Genomic DNA, 21,165 nt, shown 5'->3' on the forward strand with positions numbered 1-21,165 from the left:
GCCATTGTGGGGCAGCTTCAAGTGGCAGAATGAACAGCCAAGCTTCCTGGGCATGATTTCAGTAAGCGACACTCATAAGTTATGGATTTGCTTGCATCCACAGTGCCCGTGCCGCCCAAGAACGTCTGGTTGCAAACTTCTGTGGCCGTGCCACCCTCAGTTTGACATCCTAGTTACGAATGTCTTGACCTTTATGCTGCTCGTATATATAGCGGGCGTCACTGAGACGGAAATTGACAATCAGACAGTGATAAAATCTCTCTAAAGCCAGCTCTTAAGGAAGCATTGCCCAACATCAACACGCACTATCTGATCCGAGTATGTAGAGATTATCAAAGCCGAATTCGGTCAATAATTGAGGCTGAAGATAGTCTTACTTAACAGTCTTAAAAGAAGCAGCAAAAGAGACACAGAAAAATATTTGGAATGAGTATATACAGAACCTTGTCTGAAATATCAATGCTATTTCTGAGGTTGCCAATATGTCCTCATATTGGCCACGGCGGCCGCATTTCGATGGGGGCGAAATGCGAAAACACCCGTGTACTTAGATTTAGGTGCACGTTAAAGAACCCCAGGTGGTCCAAATTTCCGGAGTCCCCCACTACGGCGTGCCTCATAATCAGAACTGGTTTTGGCACGTAAAACCCCATAATTTAATTTAATTTTTAATATGTCCTCAAATACCTCGCGGACCCGGCAGTTCGCTTGGAGAGCCTCAAAGCCAGTGGAGGTATAATGTATGGACTGCTGCTTGCTGCTTAATGCTATGATAAACCTTGCCAGGCTCTGTGCATACGAAAAAGGTGTTGGTGAAGACACATCTTTTTTTTTTTTTTTTAGATCTTGGCACTTGGTATTTTTTAACACTCCTGCTTGCTTATGCTTGACTCTCTTGTGGAGCTTTCTTCTATAATGTTTATCGTGTAGCATTGTGGCACTTTTCGCAGTATGGACAAGTTGACATGTAGATCAGCAAGGCTGTAAGTGTTTGTATGTAGCTTATACCAGAAACAAGTGATTACAAACAAATGGTATTGTAACATGTGCATTCATGTTCAAGACGCTTTGCTTTCTCAGCCCTTGGTTCATTTCACTGACGTGATGCTTACTTTTGTCTTGTGGCCTGCCACTGCAGCTATTCTGTTAGCATCGGAACCGTGGACAAGCTCTCTCAATGCGTGGGCAAAGTGCGTGGCTCCGAGACTCCTCAATTGACAGAGTTTCTTGTGGAGGCATTGGAGTTTGTTGCCTGCCTGGCCTGCATCATCACAAAATGGTTGGTTACGTTTGGGCTTGTTTTAAATACAGAAAACTCCCATTAAGACGAACTAGGTTAAGCCGAGTTCTCGTATACTGTCGACGACTGATAATTCGGACTCCATGGGGAAGTAAATAAGTTCGAACTATCGAATGTCCAAAAAAACGAATGTATCCAAAAAATATAATTTTATTTACGTTTTAAGGGTCCTGTACAACGAAGAAGTGGTCGATTCATTGCTGCACGCACTTCTGCTTACGTGCAACCAAGTATGCATGTATTTCTGCCAGTGTTGTGTTGTCGCTGTACGCCAATGCAAGGGCTGCAAAAGCTCGAGTCAGATCCGCATGTGAAGGCTCCAGAGCATACGGCAGGTAATTGGCCCGATCTTCACACTTTACGAAGTATGCGCTGCTTATGTTTTCGTGCCCTCTGTCCGTGTAACATTATCGTTTTGATTGGTCCTGTCGACATGGGTGATAACCTTGTACCGATAAAGGTGGCCCTGGCCAATGCGATGCCGTTGTGCTAATTGCAGTGTTCAAGTGCTGCATGTGTGCGTTCTCCGCACCGAGTTGACGCCAGGGAGCGCTCGCAGTGACAAAGTTAACAAAGTCCGCTACAGCGTCAGCTGGGGAGGCCTGTCTGCGGCGCTCCTTTTGCGCCGAAAACGAAGTGAAATGCTCGCTTGGGCAGCATCGAGCACAAGGGGCTCAGTGGCGCATGTGACACCGCGCTGGTCTATGCACCGAATATTTGAGAAATTGAATAGTAGATATTTTATTTCCGAATTGACATATTCGAACATTCACTATTCGATTTGGTAATATTCAGTATTCACACACCCCTAGTCAAAATTAATCGGGAGCTCTTCACTGCAGTGTTCATTATACCCAAGGTGTTACCTTTCGACAAAGCTTGTTGATTGGTAGTCAAAGTAACTGTGACATTAGAAAGTTTTAGAATACCGTGTCCAACCAAACGTAAACCCATGACGTACATAAAGAAATCGTGTCCTCACTGCTCATGCTCCGAACATTATTGGGTTTCTGTGGTTTACGTGCGCAATCGTAACATACATTACTTCGCGTTTAACATTCGTAATGCTTAAGCACAGTGAGAAATAGCATTGATGAAAATGTCGCATAGGCAGGGTTTAAGTTTTACAGGGGAGCGGGGGGGGGGGGGGGAATTTGAAGCAAGGTGAACATACAGCAACATATTCATTCTCTAGGCATAGGCTATCCATACTGTGTAAAATAATTGTTAGTTGGCTACCTCCTTCTCTTGAGAAATATAATTAACTTTGTCCTGTGTATATACCTAACAAATTTTTTTGCATGTGCATAGTGTTTACAGTCGAAATTAAAAACAAATGTTGAAGTGAAAAAATACCGCTGCTTGTGCTTCTAATGCGCTTGTCCTATTACTGGCAGGATTTTCAGAAATAAAGTGAAAGTGTGAATTAAAAGCCTTGCACATTGTTCCGATCAGCCAGTGGACGTGGCAAACTTCGAGTCACTTCTGATCTCTTGCGACGAATTGCTTCAGCTTGGTGAGGCTAGCAGTACGTCTCACCGAAGAGACCAGCGGCAACACCATAGCGAGACACATTTGACACCAGAATACGTGGTTGATGTCCTTCTGGCCGCCGACCATGACGTTAAGACCAGGGAACATGGTTCAAGCTTATCTCAATTGACGCGTCTTGGCTCATGGAATATCCCAGCAATTAGCTGGTTTGCCTGAGAGTAGGCTTGACCCGTCAGTCGACGTACATGGACAGCATGTTGGCAAGTGTTCTGTTCATGCGCTCGACCAGACCATTAGTTTGTGGATCGTAGGGCATAGAATGGCGGAAGCTACATGAACACAGACGAAGGGTTTCTTCAACTACGTCCACGGTATTTTGTCGCCCACGATCACTGATTACTATGTGAGGAGGTCCACGTTGGAGTATAACGTGAGCCAGCAGGAAGATAGAAACTTCTGTAGCTGTGGCCGATTGTGACGCGACGGCCTCACAGTAGCGGGTAAGGTGATCTACACAAATGATAACCCAACTATTGCCCTTGGAGGATCACGGGAAAGGGCCCAGAAAGTGCGTTATACGCCATTTCGTTATGGCTGCTGCTAGCCACCCAAGCTGACCGTCAGACGAACCAGCTAATTGCTGGACCATTCCATGAGCCGAGACGCGTCAGTTGAGATAAGGGTGAACCTTCCTATCAACGAGTGCCCCCTCCTTTCTCTAGAGCAGTGAGCCATGTACGCCTGAGCGTACTTCTCAGGTCATGTTCCATCAACAAAGGTGCCAGAATGTTTATGCACACTCTCGTCCTCAAGGCGGAGCCTTGGGCAACTTTGCACGCTTCGGTTGGGGGAAGGTGGGACCGCAGGTTTCCCTGGCCTGCTAACAGGTTTAGGGAAGACAAAAGCAATTTGAGCGGACGTTTCGGCTCATTTGGAGTGCTATCCCAGAGAGATGTAGTGAGTGCTCTCCAAGAACGATGTAGTCTGATCTGACATGTAGATTGTGCTCTCCCAGAAAGATGTAGTAGCTCCATCATGTAGCTCATGCTACGAGAGCGATGTACTGCGCTCTGTGCTCCGGCCAGTACGAGTATTCCTTTGTTGGTAAAGAAGTTTGCCTTTCATATCTAAATAAACCCCTTGTCACGTTTCCTCTACCTCTCGACCTCGTACTCATCACTAAAGAAGCAACCCTCGTCAAGAATGCTCGGATAATGGCATGGACCTGCTAAGCCTCCGTATGACATCACGGTAGCGTAGACTAGAGCGAGACCCTCTGTCTGACGCCAGACTCCAAGACCACGACCCCAGAATCCTACAACGTACACTCGAACAATGATGCAGTGAGCTTTTAGCCACAATAAAATTTTAGCTGAAAAAGTAGAGGCAACTCAAAAGAATCCTCAAATGATGTGTGTAACAGAACTCTGGTAATGAGTCTTGACCCCACCCCCTTCCTTTTTTTTTTCCTTTGGAAAACTTCGGAAGGGGCTTAGGCCCTAGAGCCACGCCATTGTCGGTGCTTCTGCATGGCGGCACCCATGGCTCCTGCTTTCATGTTAATTCTCGTGATGGCTACGCTCTCAGTCGCATACATCACCAGTAAATATTGAAATGAGCTTTCGCTTCCACTAAACTCACCTGAAACTTTAGTTACTAGTTACCAGCACATAGCGTGTCGAACTTCTGAGATCGTTCGACAATTTCGGCATCTGTAGACCTAATGAGACTCGTCCGCATAACAACACAATGATTGCTAATGAATTGTCTTTGCTTGGATACATTTGGCACAAGGCACCAGATGGCACCCCGTCTTTTAATTAATGTCTTCCTTACGTTTGCGTTCCCATACGATAGAGTGTACTAGAATGAGGGAGTGGGTCCAGCGGACGCCTTGGCAAGCGTTGAGTGTGATGGAAATAACGTTGAAATTGCGGTGGCGCTGCCGTCACCTTGTCCTGAAGCTCCAGCCAATAAATGTTGGCGCTGGCTGTTTCGGCAGCACCCATTGGCTGATGCGAGCTCACGGGCTGAGTAGCTGTCGTCTGCTCGACGCACCATTGTTGTCGCGTCGTTTGCATTCTTTCCGTCACTCATTTTCTATTTTATTTACTGCAGATCGGTGGCGATAAATATCAGTTTTGCCGCCACTGAGTATCAAAACTAGATGCAGCAGAGTGAAACACCTGTCAAAGCTCCATGCAGCTGCGATAGAGTCCCGGCCGACGCGCGGGGCTGCTCATTCAGGTGAAGGCAACGGCGGTGCCACCAACTTTTCAATAAAAAAATGCCTCAGTGGGGAGCCCGCGTTGGACCCATTCCCACACTCTGCATACGGTAAACTAAAAGTCTTGAAGGGACGCACACCATAACTAACGTCCTGCAAAGGTACTTACGTTTAACATTTTTTTTTTTTTCTGGCAGCCGGATGAAACATCGCAAGGAAGAAGACTCAACTCAGCTAGCAGCAACCATCGGAGTCACACAGCTAGCTGGTTCGGTGTCCCTGCTGTATGGCACACTGCTGGAGATGGGGGTGCCATCTGGTTGGCGTGCTGGAAACCAGACACCTGCCTTGTTGTCTCCTGGACGATTAGCAATTGCGAGCGCAGCAATAGCCCTGCTTAACCAGGTTGCACGGCTTGACTTGGCGATGTTCCAAGTGAGTTCTTGTGTTGTATACAATTGTGAAATTTTGTAGAAAAGCAGCAGTAGTGGGGAAAAAAAAAAAGAAGTTGCAGTTTTGGCCTGAAAGGCGAAGCATTCATAGTGATAACAAAGTTGGTGTTAGACGATAGTGATAACAAAGTTCGTGTTAGACAACTATATGAAGTAGGGATTGTAGCCTCATCGGCTGTATAAATTGTAGTAAACATTCTCTTACTAATTAAATAAGCAGGGTGTCATGCGTGCACAGGAAAACATGAACAGATCTCATTTGATGACCACGAGCACTTGCTGTCACAATGCTAGCATGATAAAGAGTGCTGACAGCGGGCAGTGAATGGTTTGTGCTGCGTTTCACTTCACCACTTCACTGTAAATTGAGATTATGCAGCTTCCAGCACTGCCGTGAAATCCCAAGCAAGCACCCCCCCTCCGCTTTCTAGTCATTTGGAATTGGTGCCAACTACCGAGCAAGCACCCCCTCCCTTTTTTCACCGTTCCTGTTCACTGCGTCATACATTTTCACCGGACTGCTTGGCTACAGCTTTTGTCAACTTTTTACGAAATTGCATATTAAATTACATTAATTGATGCAATTTAGTGAGAAAGAAATTTATTGTCTAGCCACACTTCTGGCGAGGCCCGATAGTTCACCATAGCCGGGCACCTGCATAGCCATAGGCATAGCTTTCATCAATCACCATTTTCATCATACATGCGAAGTGTCACATGTGGATTAAGCGCAAGACACATAGTGTGATTTTGCGTGCTATCAGTCGTTCGACGCGTAGGAGTCCGACTTGCTTTATACGACGATTTGGGACACATAATACAAATGAGCTAGCAGTGCATAGCTCCGCCCAGAACCAGTGCCCCTGCAAGGACGCTCGGAATACTGCGTAACTTTGCAAAGAAAGTGAAAACAAACCTGTTTTCACAGGTCTCTCGTTTTAAACAAACGATGCCGATATAAACATGACTATGCAAGCAGCGCAGATGTGTTTCCGCAAGGCCATGTCCATAGTGTCGGCTTTGTTGACAGCCACCGATGGCTAGGAGCCGGCAGGCTGTCAAATCGGAGACGGGTGGCGCTTGCGACACAACCACATGCAGCTCGTAATAAAGTGCCTATGTTGGTCAGCACAGCGTGTACACAATTATGTTGCACTTAAATTGCAATGCATTTGATTTTATCGACGCCGACGGAAGTGAACGAGCAAGCCAGGCGAGCTCGCAATCGCTAGGAGATGGTATAGGCCTAGCTCGCTGGCTGCTCTATCCGAGGCCGACAGCCCTTGAATTTAGGTCCGTGACCTTAATTTCGGTCCTCCCATGCACCGGTATGTGCACGGAAGGACAGCACGTATGAAGCCACCTGCCATATCGGCTCGCCTTTCACCTTTTCACCTGCCATAGATTACCTTCAATATACAGTGTGCGAGCTGCCTATCCAGTCAATCACACGGAGAGTCATTCGCTGTCTTGGCCAGGCTGGAGCAGGAGACGCACGCTTTCCTCCCTTAGAGCATGCTTGATCACTTGACCTCTAACATCAGGTGTGGGGGAAGACGGCACACATGAAACCACCATCCTTCTCGGCTCACCCTCGCATGCTGTCAAAGGCGTGAGTTAAAAAGTTAATGCTTTGTTGGGTGAACTTGGGCCCATAAAAAAGAATTAGCACTCGAAGCGCAACGAATCAGCAAGCATTATTGTCGATCGTCGAAATCTGATCTACGAGTCAAGCACGTCAGCTATTTATACATTAGTCCTCGTACATTCGTACAGTCAAACGGTGTACACGTGTCAATAAGGGCAGGGTAAAATTAGCCTACAGTGTCCATATAATTGCTGTTGCCAGAAAAAAAAATTATTTGCATGTGTAACATGTAGTATGTGTAATCTAGAGGCTCTCACTTGCATTTCTGGCATTGTGTTGTTCACTAAAATGTTTGCCCTCATGGTTTCTTTTGCACCACCATCATAGGACCCTAGAAAGTTCAGTTTTGCATACGCTAGGCTTGTGCGCACAGATTTTTTGCGCAAGTATTGAATTTTTCAGCCAATGGTTCCATCTGTATGAGGCTGTGCAAGTAGGCATGTGCGAATACAGTCAAACTTCGATATAACGAAACTCTGTTTAACGAAATTCACTATGTAATGAACTATTTTCATTTCCCGAGCTTGGTTCCATTGAAAACTGTGTATTTGTTTTTGCGATTTAATGAATTAATTTTGGGACACAGTTTCGATTTAATGAAGCTTTTGACCATTTCATGCATGGAGCCTGTATGGCTAGTAAATCTAGCAAAGAACTATAAAAATGTTGGCCGAGGCCAAAGTTATTTCAAGTGTCCTTCTGCATGAAAAGTTAGAGCGGCAAAAACGCTGTTAGAGCGCACCCGGGCTGGGATGCTTCAGGCGGAGAAACACTGCTGCGCCATTTGTCACGGTGGTAGACAAGTTTTGGAGACGGGGCGCGGCAGCTCACAGCGCTCGGAGAAACATGAGAGCTGACAATTTCTTCTGTGCAAGGGAGATGGGGAGGGAGTGAATGTGCGGTAACATATAAAGCACGTGCTAGGGGAGGGGGAGGGGTAGAAATGCACACCTATCTGCCTGTGAGCATCGCCTCCTCGCGCACGACCATGCGTGGGCCACACACCGTGAGGTAATCTCTCCGTGGCAAGAGGAAAAGTCGAGCTGAAATGGTTTGTGCCTTGGTGCGCATTAGGTTCCTTGCACCTAGTGTTGGCGGTCATGTAATCCCAAGTTTCCAAGACATGGTGCAAAGTGGTCGCTTGCGTTGCGACAGTGAGTTTGTGGTCATTGAGTGCGATCTGTTAATGTTTGCCTGAGCGCACGTGACACCGGGAAAACTACGAACCTACGAACCTCACTTCTTTCTCTCTGCTATTGCCATCACTGCTCCTCCTCTGGCAAAGCTGATTTCTCATTATTTTTACGCGCAAGCGTTGATGCCCCGTCTATCAAATCAGCGAGATTGTCGCCACAAGGGAAGCGAGCGCTGGAGGAGGAAAGCACCCTGGAGGTGAAGAGAAACGCCACGTTCGCACCCTTTCCATTTCTGCTTTAACGCTGAGGTGCTCGCTGTGCATGTGCGTGGCGGCGTACATGCACAGCGCGTAACCCGCGTTCACAAAGTTAAACGTCACTGTAACTTATTTTTTTTCTGTGCAGGACGAATATCAGTATCTTTTTTACACTTTTGTTTTTATTATTTAAGCACGACACGATGCACGCAAATTTCTTACGCAGTGAGCCGCATCGATGCTTTGCTCTCGGCAGTGATCTGCACGCACTGGCACTCATAACCGAGCTATTGTGGCTCGACCTTGCGATAATATAAGTGCTTACTAACAAGGTACTATCTACCAGGAATGCTCTGGGAACTTGTGAAGTTTTTACTGCTGAAACTTTAAAACCTCGAATGAACGGAATTCAGTGATTTAACAAAGTTTTTCGCTGGAAGTACAACTTCATTATATTGAGGTTCGACTGTATTCGATAATTTCTATTATTCTATGAAATACTATGCTATTCGGGAGTTTCCTTGAACTTGAAATTCAGTACACTGAATTTTCAAAGTATGTATTTTGAACGAACAAATATGCATTTGAAAATGTGTATGATCAACAGTTTTGGTTCAGTGGGCAAGCTGCATTTCCATAGGCACAGCTCAAAGCCAAGACAAGCCAAAAATGTAGTATTCATTAGTTGCTGGCCGATTTTTCAGACCTGTCTAGTTATTAGAACATACGTGCAGCCATGCCCCTCTCTCTATTGAACCAATGTATACGTAGTGCTTGCCAGTGGACGTGCCACTGGTGGCGACCTTGTGAAGTGCACTTGGGAAAGAAGGCAGCCATCCGCCATAGTTTTCTGCATGGTTGTTCGTGCTTCTCTATTTCAAGCATGTTTTAGGAGCGAAATAAGCAACATCCATTGCATGTGTATGGTGGCTAAACCTTCAAAGCATGTCGATGAACAATTGCTGCGTGGCACTGGGTGCTCAGATACCTGCAAAAACTTGCCGGCGACGCGGTTCTAATCATTTCTTGCAAGACCTCATGAGCGGGAGTAACGGTAGCAATGGATGGCCATGTTTGGCACAAAATTGCTTGTTATCATGCTATCTTTTGTCATCATGGTGTTTGTTGCACTCAATCATGTTTACATTGGTAAGCAACAAAGTTTATCACGACCTACCCATGTTTTCGTTCAATTTGTACGCATTTCAGTGTGTGGGTAAAAGCATTTTGCTTAGATTCTTGATGCCGCTTGCCACTTCTTTATTGCCTTGCTCTTGTGAGAATGCACGACTGTACTAGTGTATCGCATTGTGTGTTAAAACTGCTGAGGCTTGTAAGGACTGATTATGTTGGTTTTATGGGGCCCGTCAAATTGTCACACCAGCTGTCATCCAGTTCATGTTTATGGATCTATTTTATGCGTGGCTTCACAGGTGTTGAAAATACGATAAAATATGTACTACTAATAGAACGTTTGACCAGAAGTAACTAAAAGAATTGACACTCATTGGTTGACATCTATATAATGTGAAGGGTTGGGTGAATTGTTGCAGCACAGATGCCGATGTGAGCCGTGTTGGTGGGGATCGAGCGGCCCGAGATGCGCATTGTTGTTTTTACGGCTTCAACACGCTTACGTCTGCGCTCCTCGAATTCGGTCTGGGTTAGCAGCTTCTTCGAGCAGGGCATTTTGGCAGGAAGTTTGCACGTGCCCTTTCAGCGGGAATTATTGGGGCACCAGACGCCGATGCCTGTCCAGCTGGTAGGGCTCAAGTGACCCTACCATTGTTCTTTTCCTATTGTGTGGGAAATATAAATGAAATCGAGCTGGTGGGCGACATTGGAATACGATGCCTACGATGCTGCCAGAGTGATACATGACGCTCCCTTTGCATCGCCTGCAGCAGGGAATGGCAGCGCGGTTGGGTTATCAATTATTAAAAGTGCGCAGTACGCTTTCAACGGCACTACAATCCTCACCTTGTGAAACAGATAAGAGAGAGAGAGAAAGGACACATAAAAGGGCGGGGAGGTTAACCAGAGGTAGTTCCGGTTAGCTACCCTGCACGGGGTGAAGGAGTAGGGGGATATAAAAGAGAAAGAGCAGAAGTGGGAGAGAGAGGGAAGGAGAGATGGAGCACAAACAAACCGTGCACACTATAGAGTGATAGGGGGTGGCGTTCTCGGGTCATCGCGGTGTGCGATGACCCGGGAGGAGATCTGCTGGTACCGAAATCAGAAACTCGGTGCGCAGCAGCGTTTTCACGTGAGATGGGCAGGCTGGTATTGTGGGGAAGCTGCTGGGACGGGTGGCTACTGTTTTCGATAGCGCGCCTCATGCCTTTTCTTCTTTACATGGAATCTAGCAGCTAGAAAATGTACATAATACGATTGAAGTTTTGTGATCTATTGAACATTTGTGCCAAAAGATTGTGTACACAGTTTTCCAGAAAAGTATGAACCTATAGAAAATAAACGTAACTGTATTGGGTCATTTTTTATGTTCCTTGATTGTGAACGTTGGCGCTGGGCAATCGTACGTAACAGGATAATATCAGCGAGGTTCTACTGTATCATGTGCTGCTGGCACTGTAAAAAATTGAACAGCCCTTGTTTCCTCTGCGAGGATTAGAAATTAACTAGTACAAATTCTGAATTAGTATAAAAGTGTAGTTGGGGAAGTTTGACTCGTTTTTGATAGATGTATTGCTTTGAATATGCAGGAGCACACTTGAAGAGGCAATAAGAATTGTCAAAATACACATCTTAAGTTATTTTTGGACGGTGTATAGGCAAACCTGATGTTATGACTGCCTAATGTGTGCAGGCGGTGCTGGGCGCAGAAGGCATGTCCCTGCAGCTGCGCCACATTGCCAGTTACCTTCTGTGGTACTGCTCCCACTGGGAGGAGTGGGCCCTCCTCCACCAGGTGGTGCTACTTGTTGGCCATTTTGCTGTGCTCTCTGTGGACAACCAGGTGTGCTTACTTGCGCTGTTTCTCTGCTTGTTTTACAGCATTTTATTGCATTTATTTTATTGCATCTGTCATGATTACAATTTACCACTGCAAACATCACGCAACATTAGTTAGTCTTATGCGAATATTCTAAATTTTCAAATATTCGATGCTGTTCGATATTCGCTTTTGCTCAAAAGTTAGTATTTGTAAGTTTTTTATGTACAGTTAAATCTCTATATAAAGAACTGTAATATAATGAAATTCTCAATATAATGAAGTATTTAACTGTTTATAACTTATTGTCCATGGAACAACATATATTTAGAACCTCAATATAACAAAGTGTGCAAGCGTATGTGTAGTTTGGCCTTAAAGAGTTGAAACACGAGTTTGTGTCTTTCTGGTTCTTTTTTGCTTTCCCCCGCACGGCCGCTGCTGCCACTGCCACTGATGTGCAGAGGCGCACCATCTGGTGCTGATGCAAGGAACCCAGTGGCAGTGATGTCACGTGCGTCCTCCACTGTAATTGGTTGGCCTATTCGGCAAGAGAACAGCCACACAGCACCCACGGTCATGAAAACCCGGCGAGGTTTGCAAAGAAAAGCTTTGCTTTTAACACGTACCAACCTGGAAAGCATACGATCTAAAGTCACTAAAGAATTTGGCAGACTCAACTGTAGTTGACATCTATGTAATCCTAAGTGTGGCTGTGAATTGTTGCGGCACGAGACGCTCATGTGTTGAGCTGGTGCACTGAGTTGATGGGCTCGAGAGGCTCGAGATGTGCATTGGTTTTGCGGTTTTGGCAAACTTACGTTCGCACTCCTCAAATTCAGCCTGGGTCAGCAGTTTCTTCCAGCTGGGCATTCTAGAGGGAAGGTTTGACATGCTAACTAGGTGTAAATCGGCATGAGACGCCTAAGTGTGTCGAGCTGGTCAGGCTCGAGCGCCCTAAGATGCACGTTGTCCTTTTGCTCTTGTGTAGTGTTTTAGGAGAACAACGGGAAACTGAAACGAAATTGAGGTGATGGGCGACGAAAACGACGCAGCCAGACTAAAACATGACACTCACTTTCCATGGTCTGCAGTGTGCCTCGCGCCTTGTCTTGTTTACATGGATCTGGCGGCTGGAAAGCGTATCATGCGATCACAGTTTGGTGATGTACTGAATGATGGTGCCAGAAGATCATGTTTTCTGGGAACGCATCATCCGGTAAAGAAAGAAAGCATAACTTTATTGAGTCATTCTTTGTGCACTCGATCGCAAATGTTGATGCCAGGAAATCGTATGAAATAGATCGTATCAACGAGGTTCTGCTGTACATTCTACTGTACAGTAGAACCTTGTTGATAAGACATCGATTGGTACAAAGAATAATTTACTTTTCTCAAAGTAAGTCACTCTGAAAAATTTTAATCTGCAACAACAAGAAATTGACCCTGGGGGATATATTTATCAAGCCCTTTTCACTTTCAAGGTTAAATGTCGCTTTACTGCGATCTTCACAAGAAAGAATGACAAAGTGGTTAGGACATTTCAAAAAAAAAAAAAAAGAGAGAGAAGTGTGTATAGACTCCTGCAAATGACCACATACAGCAGTATTCGGATCTTTATCAAGGCAACCTGGCACATTTGGCACAAAATAAAGCTTCAGAGAGCATTTTTAATGTCGCCTCTGCTGTATCCGCTGCTGCGGCTTCACGGCCATGAGAGGCATATTTGCATAAATTTTGCCTTCAACAGCAGCTTTGCTGCAGAAGCGAATGCATTGCTGTAGAACTCCTGAAAGCATAATTTCAACACCCTCTGGATTCCCACTGTCTGGTTAAATTTCCTGAATTTCTGGTGCTAGTTGTAAGCTTAAAGGGGCCCTGAACCACTTTTTATCGAATTGGAGAAAGGCATTTGAAGTAAAAATAGGCGATTTCAGAAATATTTTACCGTAAAAAGTACTTCAATGCAGTTCAGCAAATGCGGAGTTATTGGCAATCGAATACGGCCTCCCCGGCGCTTCCACTCTTTCTTCAATGCCTTTCATTGCGAAGGATATGGTTGAGTGGGGCGTGCTCGCAATGCTCTGCCTTCTAGATGTCACCGTGGCATGCAGTTCAAATTTGGTTTTGGATGTTTACGTAGACACCACTTCCGATTTTGGTGCCTATGACGCGCCAAGCGTAAGCCATACACGGTTGTCCTCAGCGAACCGCAGTGCGCTTAGCCAGTGAACTTGCCGCGGCACCCCATGGTGGCCACGGTATCTATGCTACGTAGCAGACCGCAGCTACCTGCAACAGTTGTGCATATGCACAGTGTTTCCTTTGTGCACGACAAGGCTTGAGTGCGTGCTCGCCCTCATGTGCAGCAGTCTGACCATGCTACATTGTGTGGACCAGCTTTGTCCGTCACCAGCTTGACTGACGGATATTAGCCACATCCAACTTGCACATTTTTTAAGTGCTATCACTTAGTCTGCCAAGGACATCTAACCTGGAGCGGCCACGTGTGAGCACATGCTGGCAAGCGTGAGTATGGTCCGTCCTTAAGTTTTGCGTGGTTTGAGGCTAGTTGAGCGTTCAGAACTAGTTGAAATTGGCGAGACCCAACGGCTACAACACCGATAAGCCGAGTGGCCAAAGTTTATTTCTCTATGCGGGCGGCCGCAGCCGAGCGTGAGCAGACGATAGTCGGCGTCTTCCGGAAGTACGTAAATATTATTGAAATTTGAAAGCACATTTTTGCTTACTTCAGCCGGTTTATTGAACTTCGTCAATAACTATACAGTCGAACCCACTTATAACAATATTCAAGTGCCACGAAAATTCCATTGTTATAACCGATAATTGTTATAACCAGGATGCATGAAAAAAAAATCAAAATAGGGGGATGGCTGTTGTGAGATAACTATAATGGCAGGGAGGCCACTGCCCCTCCCCACCACCTTCCTCCATCAGGCTGCCGATTGTGTTGACTCGTTTAACTGTTTAACTCTGCTTCCTGCGCGCTCTGATCGCGTGTAAAAAGTCGTGGCTGTTGGCGTTCAGGAATGGCACTGCAATGATAAAACCTCGTTAATTAGAATTTCACGGGCCCGAAAAAATGTCCAAATTAACCGACTGTCTAATTATTGAGGGTATCAAGAAAACAATAAATAAATACTTTCCACATCAACACGGTTTTATTTATTGAATGAATCAACAAAATCCTGTTTCTGTCACAGTCACAAAAGCAGTGCGGTAGCAGTAATTCTCGTCAGCTCGTGACTGATTGGCGCTCGCAGCGGCGAAGGCCTTGCAACTTCTTTCACAGCACGGCCGCGGCGTGCGTCTTCATCTGAGACACGCTTTTCACTACCGCGTACACATCCCGATTATTTTTGCGCCCGTGTCGCCAGGTCGTCGCCCATCGCGATGTGGACGGTGCTCTTTATCCTCAACGGCTTTGCACTGAGGGAAAACGAAACTATTGTTTGCCGCAACCGCGGCCTGCTGTCAGCACGATCATGGACGGCGACTGTGTGGTTCTGAAGGTGCACGGCCGACGCACGCACTACGCACTGAGTAAAAACTGAAACTACCATTTGCTGCAAGTGCGGACGAAACCACAGGCCGCTATGGACGCGATCATATATGGTGACTACTCAGTTATGAAGGCACGCGGCCGACGTGCGTACCGAGTCAAAATGAAACTCCTGTTTGCCGCAACCGTTGCAGACGAAATGGCGGCCGCTATCGACGCGATCGTGGATGGTGACTACGCAGTCATGAAGGTAGGTGGCCAACGCAGTGCTATGCGCGGCGGTAAACGCAAGAATAAAGACTTTAAAGGCACAAATAGGCACGGAGCATTCCGGCGTTGCTGTCATTCCAGTACGATTTTCACTGATGAGTATGGTGATGCGAACTCCGTCGCTTCGTTTCGGTGAGCGCTAACCCCGTTTTAGCTCTATTGCGACGCACATTTGTGGCGTTCCGCCAGCCCAGTGCTATCAGCACAGTTGGCGCGGTCCTTTTCTGTTTCGGAAGGTGGCACAGCGTAGACCTATGGGCACAGCCAATTCGTGTTCGGAGGGGTGGAAAGGTGACGGGAAAGAGGCGCGTGAGGCTTGCGGTGCGGAGAAGGATGAAAAACAGCACGCGGCGGCGTGCAAAGGAGTTTGTATTCCATTCCCTTTAGGCACGGACACCCAGTTGCCAGACTTCATCGTTATACCGATAATGCGGCATGGGGGCATTGTAGTAAGCGGGTTATTTCACCATAGAAAACATACAAAAGTTGACGGTGCAGCAGCTTCTGATTGTTATAACCGATATATTGTTAAAACCGATATCGTTGTAAGTGGATTCGACTGTACACAGTAACGGTAGGAAGAAGCACACTGATTCAAACACCCTTTTTGATTGACATCAGCTATTGGCCAATACAGTAGAACCCCACTGCTACATTCCCGGGTGCTGTGTTTTCCTGGCTGTTACGTCGTTTTCCGCCAGTCCCGGCATAGCTCCCATAGGACCCAGTGCATTAGTAACCCTGCTGTTGCTTCGCAGAGGTGGGACCATTCCCACATCATGCGTTGCGAACTGCCACCCCGTGCTGGCCCGAGCGGCCATGTTCACTTTTCATGTTGCTTGGCTTGGTGGCTTGACGATGAGATTGGCTGCCCAAAGTGCCGGGGGCGAAACCTATGACGCATTTTCAGTTTCCGCCAGCAAAAGCATGGCCTTTGAGATCCGTATTTGGTATCTAAAGATGGTGTCTATGACGCGTTGGGGCATTAAAATTGGTTTTGGCACATAGATGTTCCATATGAAGTCCAAGGGCGATGACGCTGACGCTGCGCGCCGTATGCTATATGTGCGAGTGAAAGCGTGCGAGGGGAGCTGATGACTGTGGCTAAATCCTGCGCATGCAAGAAAGCAAAGCAGGGAGGAAACGCGGAAGTGAGGCACAAGGGAAGGGGGGGGGGAGGGGGGAAGGGGATGGGAAGGGAAGGATTGGGGGTGGCATTGTACTTTGTCATCAACTGCGTATGTTGGGGGCAGTTCCACTGCAACAAACTATTTTATGTGTGCTGTGTATTTCAAAGTAATGCTATTCATTTCTTCTGATGGCAGTGATAATTATGGCAATTATGGCACCACTACTGATGCAGTTGGTACCAAAAAAGTGAATGCACATGGTGCTGAAGTTTGTTTTCTCTATGCAGGCTGTGATACAGTCAGGTGAACAACCCACACTTCTGCAGTTGCTATGCACACTGCCATTCGAGTACTTCAGCAATCCAGAGCTCACACAGGTGCTCTTACCAACACTTGTCTGCTGCTGCTTTGGCAATGAACACAATCGCACTGTCCTGGAAAAGGAACTCAGTCCTGTACTGCTTGCCAATTTTGTTGAGGTAAGCTGCATGCCTTCCTCTAGCAGGCGAGAGGACTGTTACTTCAGGCTGACCTCTGTGCATTTCCTCAATAAATTACCCTCTCCCAAGCCAACCATCTGCCAAGGCTGTATTGAGTTGCAAGCATATTGGGAGCTGCTTGCACCTGTTGGATTTTTGTGGGTGGGGGCAGGTAGGAATGGCTGCAAGGATGATGACATTGCCACACATAAGTTCACTTTTGGATGGTGATAGATTTCACCTAACTGTCATTGTTATCATGTTACCACTGTCGTGCAAGATGTGGCTGGTCGAGTCTATGCTCGTTACAACGGGCCCACGCACAACTGACTTTCGAATATAACGGACTACATTTCAACCTTTTAGTTTGCTCTACCTATTTTATTAATGCAAAAGTTCCTTTTTAACAGACCGCGTTACAATGAACTGTGGGATCAAATACAGCAGATTAAATTAGTGGCAATTTTTTTCAATAACTGGCGTGTAAAATGTACTTTTACCGTGTCGGCCCAGGCTGACAACAGACTTGCGAGGGTCAGCTGATGATTGGGGGCTCAGTCTTGCGTGTGCTAGGGAGGAAGGTGGGGCAGAAGTGCGCTGTCTTCTATCATGTGCGAGGCACGGGGGGGGGGTTCTGCTTTTGCGGCTGCTGCTTGCAGTGGGTCCGCACAAGCGCCGCATCTTGAAAGCGATCTGCAATCTGGACAAAGTGCGCGCCTGCGCGGGCCTCATCTTCAAAGTGATATGCGATGTGGACAAAGTGCGCCCAGTGCCGGTAGCTTCGTATGCGCTGTGCTTTCGACGCTTAGTTCACGTTGAAGTAAGAGATAGCACGAAGATCAATTCGTTTGCTGCTGCTGCCATGCTTCCTTACTGCAGTGTTCTGACACCGACTTTCCGCGGTCATCGAGCGAGATGTGTTCATGTTTACCTGTGCGCGCGTGACACTGTGCTTGTTAATTTAGTTAGTAAGTGAATGTTTACAATTTTATACGGCCGATTAAACTACTGTCGTTACTTCGTATAGCTGTGTACTAATTTGATATCGCAATCGATGCTTCGCCTTTCGGGTGAAACTGCTACATTTTTTGTTCGTTTTTTACTTTGGATGTTCCTCACTCACTGTTTGCAATAACGTTGTGAAACATCGCGGCCTAAGTTTTGAAAGTGAGGCATTTCGGATATTACGCACTTCGGATAAAACAGACATTTTTTGCCAGATTATTGCCGCATGAATGGTCACTTGAGGCACTTCACGTGTATTTGCAGGCTTCTTTCGTGCTCGGAAAAACTCATCTAACACGTATTGAGCAAAAGAAAGCTGTATCTAGAGTTTTTCATGTTGCTCTCCAATTTTTCATTGACAATTTTCATCTAATTATAATATTTGAGAAGTTGATCAATTAAGACTGATTATGGTAATTAGGCAGAATGAAAAAAAAAAACATAATCTGAGTATCTCCAAGCGATGGCAAACAACATTACCTTGGTTCTGTTCAGTTGTGGCATTTGCATATTTTTAAATCTTGGTGCATGATAGTTGGGACACCCTGTTTACATAAGCTGTCCTTTTTTTTTTTTTTAGACCATACAGATTTTTTATAAAAAGGTTATGAGCCAATGTACGTGTCATCTTAACAGGGGAGCTTTTAGGCGAGGTGGACATACTTTGCTGCTAATAATATGGACTTCAGAAGACTAATTAATGAAAATTTATTAATTTATTCTTTATTAGTGCCTTGGGGGCATATGTCTAAATAGTAAATTTGGAGGCACTCAAATTTTAATGCATACTCATTTTTTATAAATCTTGAAATTTATACCTAATTTGCAATATTCATCATCGAATTTCAAAGCTTAGTCGAGGCAATATTTAAACTGAGCCTGTCCTGTGGCACGTCAGATGGCAACACAAAAAAAAACGTGTGGGACGAAGTTTGAATGATGGCATGCCAGGCAGCAAATCTTATTGTTATTAAATGTTATTAAAATTGTTCGACAGCAGCATTTCAACACAGGACCTCTAGCACAGAAGTGCGATATTGAAACCATTGTGCCACGGACGCATACATTGACAAGCGACATAAAACGCCTTTGTGGATTTATCGCGGGCAAGCCAGTGCCTAGAGACGCTTGGCACATTTTGATTTTGCCACCTCGACAAGCTGAACTGTTGCAATTAGTAGCCATTGTGCGTGTTCGCAGCGTCTTCTGCACTTCGAAAAGTATAGATTGCTCTGAAATTTATGGCAATGAAAGCATATGAAGTGTAATAAACAAAGCCACAAGAGCATCTGAATCCACAAGCACGAAGATCGGACACATCCACGTACGTCCCATCATTCCTATGGTGACTGAACTATTGCGGTGCCAGAGTTCCCTTTAGTAATTATTGTAAGAAACTCTATGGTGCGAAGTAACAGGGCTCATTTCTTCAATCTCCAGGGCGATCTCCGTTGCGGTGACGCTCTTGTCGAATGTATATGGAGACGTGAGTCGTGCACAAATCCAAGCAAATCTGATCGCCTCCAAGCATAGTATGAGGCAGGGCATTATTAGAGATTTTTTTTATGCCACTCTAGGCCTAATAAATTTTATTTACTTTTTGGAGTGAACGAGTTTTTCGGACTGTTCAAATTTTCAGACTATTTTTCGGTCCCCGTGAGGTCCGGGAAATCAGTTGGCGACTGTAGACATCTTCAGGAAGCAGCGACATCCTCCTTGATGTCCCTTCCTTCAGACACTAAAAAGCGCTGCTCGTTGGGCACTCTAGTGTCTGTTATCGGCAGGTATCTCTTCAAGTCAAACCAACAGTGATTATGCCAGCACTCACACACGGATCTTTTCTTTGGCCCAAAATTTCAACATGCACATACCTTTCAACCAGTGCTTGTGGCAGTGAAAGTTGCTGCCACAAGCAAGTGAAAATTGCTGCTGTTTGATGAGCTTATCAAAACCTTTCTTCAGTGCTAACTTGGAAAGAGCCTCTTCAGAAGCTTTCCTTGTAGAGGACATATCTTGAGTCCTTGGTTTGCCAAGTTTGCTACTCGGTCATATTTGTAGATTGTAATTCGTGTTTTTAGGCAGTTGGCAAGATTAGTAGCCGACACAAAGGTTTCCACCTGGAGGCTGATGTTGTCCAGATGCATGAAGAGGCACTGTGGGTACTTGAGCCGATAGTGCTGAGTAGTCATAGGCATTATGACAGTGCTTGCTTCTTACTTTTCATATGCTTCACTGCATGACAAATAAGCTTCCCCGCTATACAGTTTGTATGCTTCGTTGCATAACACACTGTACAGCGGCGAAGCTGACCTTCAGAACTCACAAAAGCAATTCTCGGGGGTTCCAATACAGCATGGATCGCTTATAACGTAAGTAGCCAGAGTCGCAAATTTCCGTACTATAAGCGGTACTGCAATATAACCAAAACAATGTTTTTTGAAAGGCTGTGTCGTTGCCAGATAAGTAGACTAAGCGGCTGCATGTGTCCGGGAATCCGTACGAAGTTGCACCTAAGTTGCAACTTTGGCCGCCGACTCCTGATGAGATGGCTGTGGTTAGGCCTAGCTGGCGGGAGTGTCGGGAAGCATGCTGTCACAGGAAGTTTACCCATGATATATGTTTGTACCCATACATGAACACAAAGATCTGGCGTAAAAATCACGCGCACAGGCCAAACTGATAGGTGAGCACATGAAGCGGAGTTCGCGGGCAATCTCTTGGCAGCTACTGTGAACGTGTATAGCAAAAGTTTGTATTCACTCGTACTGGTAGGAACGACGAAAGCTCACGTGTGGACAGCATTCTGAAACAGTGAATTTGCGGAATTTAAACTGACAGCATCATGGAGTCACGGTCAAACGCGTGATACGAGATGCTACCCAAAAAGTTCCGGGAATTCAGTTGTAAAAAAAATGTGTTGACCATAATGCCTAATCAGTACTGTCTCCTTCAAAGTAGTCCCCTTGAGCATGTATACACCGATCCCAGTGTTTCTGCCATGATTCCTTACACTCGTGGAACTCTGCAGGCAACAGTGTGTTAAGGACCGCCTGCGGTTTCAGCTGGATCCCTTCAACAATGTGAAACCGACGTCCTTTCAGCCTCAACTTCAACTTTGAGAACAAGAAAAAGTCACAAGGGGTGAGGTCAGGCGAATAGGGTGGGTGCGGAAGTACTGTGATTTGTTTGGAAGTCGGGAACTGTGGAACAACGAGTGATCTGTGAGCGGCCGTGTTATTGTGATAAAGAAGCCATGTGTTGTTCTTCCACTTCTCCAGACGTTGGCAACGA

The 21,165-nt window shown here is 45.9% G+C and overlaps 1 protein-coding gene across 1 annotated transcript in view; it reads left to right on the forward strand.

Moving 5' to 3' along the window:
* Window positions 1–21,165, forward strand: part of LOC119442575 (S phase cyclin A-associated protein in the endoplasmic reticulum-like) — a 168,394-nt gene that overhangs the window by 70,679 nt on the left and 76,550 nt on the right. The window contains exons 23-26 of the mRNA XM_037707499.2: window positions 1,139–1,279; window positions 5,219–5,456; window positions 11,342–11,491; window positions 16,678–16,869. Coding sequence (XP_037563427.1) covers window positions 1,139–1,279; window positions 5,219–5,456; window positions 11,342–11,491; window positions 16,678–16,869 — 721 coding nt within the window. The remainder of the gene's footprint in view (window positions 1–1,138; window positions 1,280–5,218; window positions 5,457–11,341; window positions 11,492–16,677; window positions 16,870–21,165) is intronic.

This window comes from Dermacentor silvarum, chromosome 2 (genome assembly GCF_013339745.2).
Source record: "Dermacentor silvarum isolate Dsil-2018 chromosome 2, BIME_Dsil_1.4, whole genome shotgun sequence".
Taxonomy (NCBI): Eukaryota; Metazoa; Arthropoda; class Arachnida; order Ixodida; family Ixodidae; genus Dermacentor; species Dermacentor silvarum.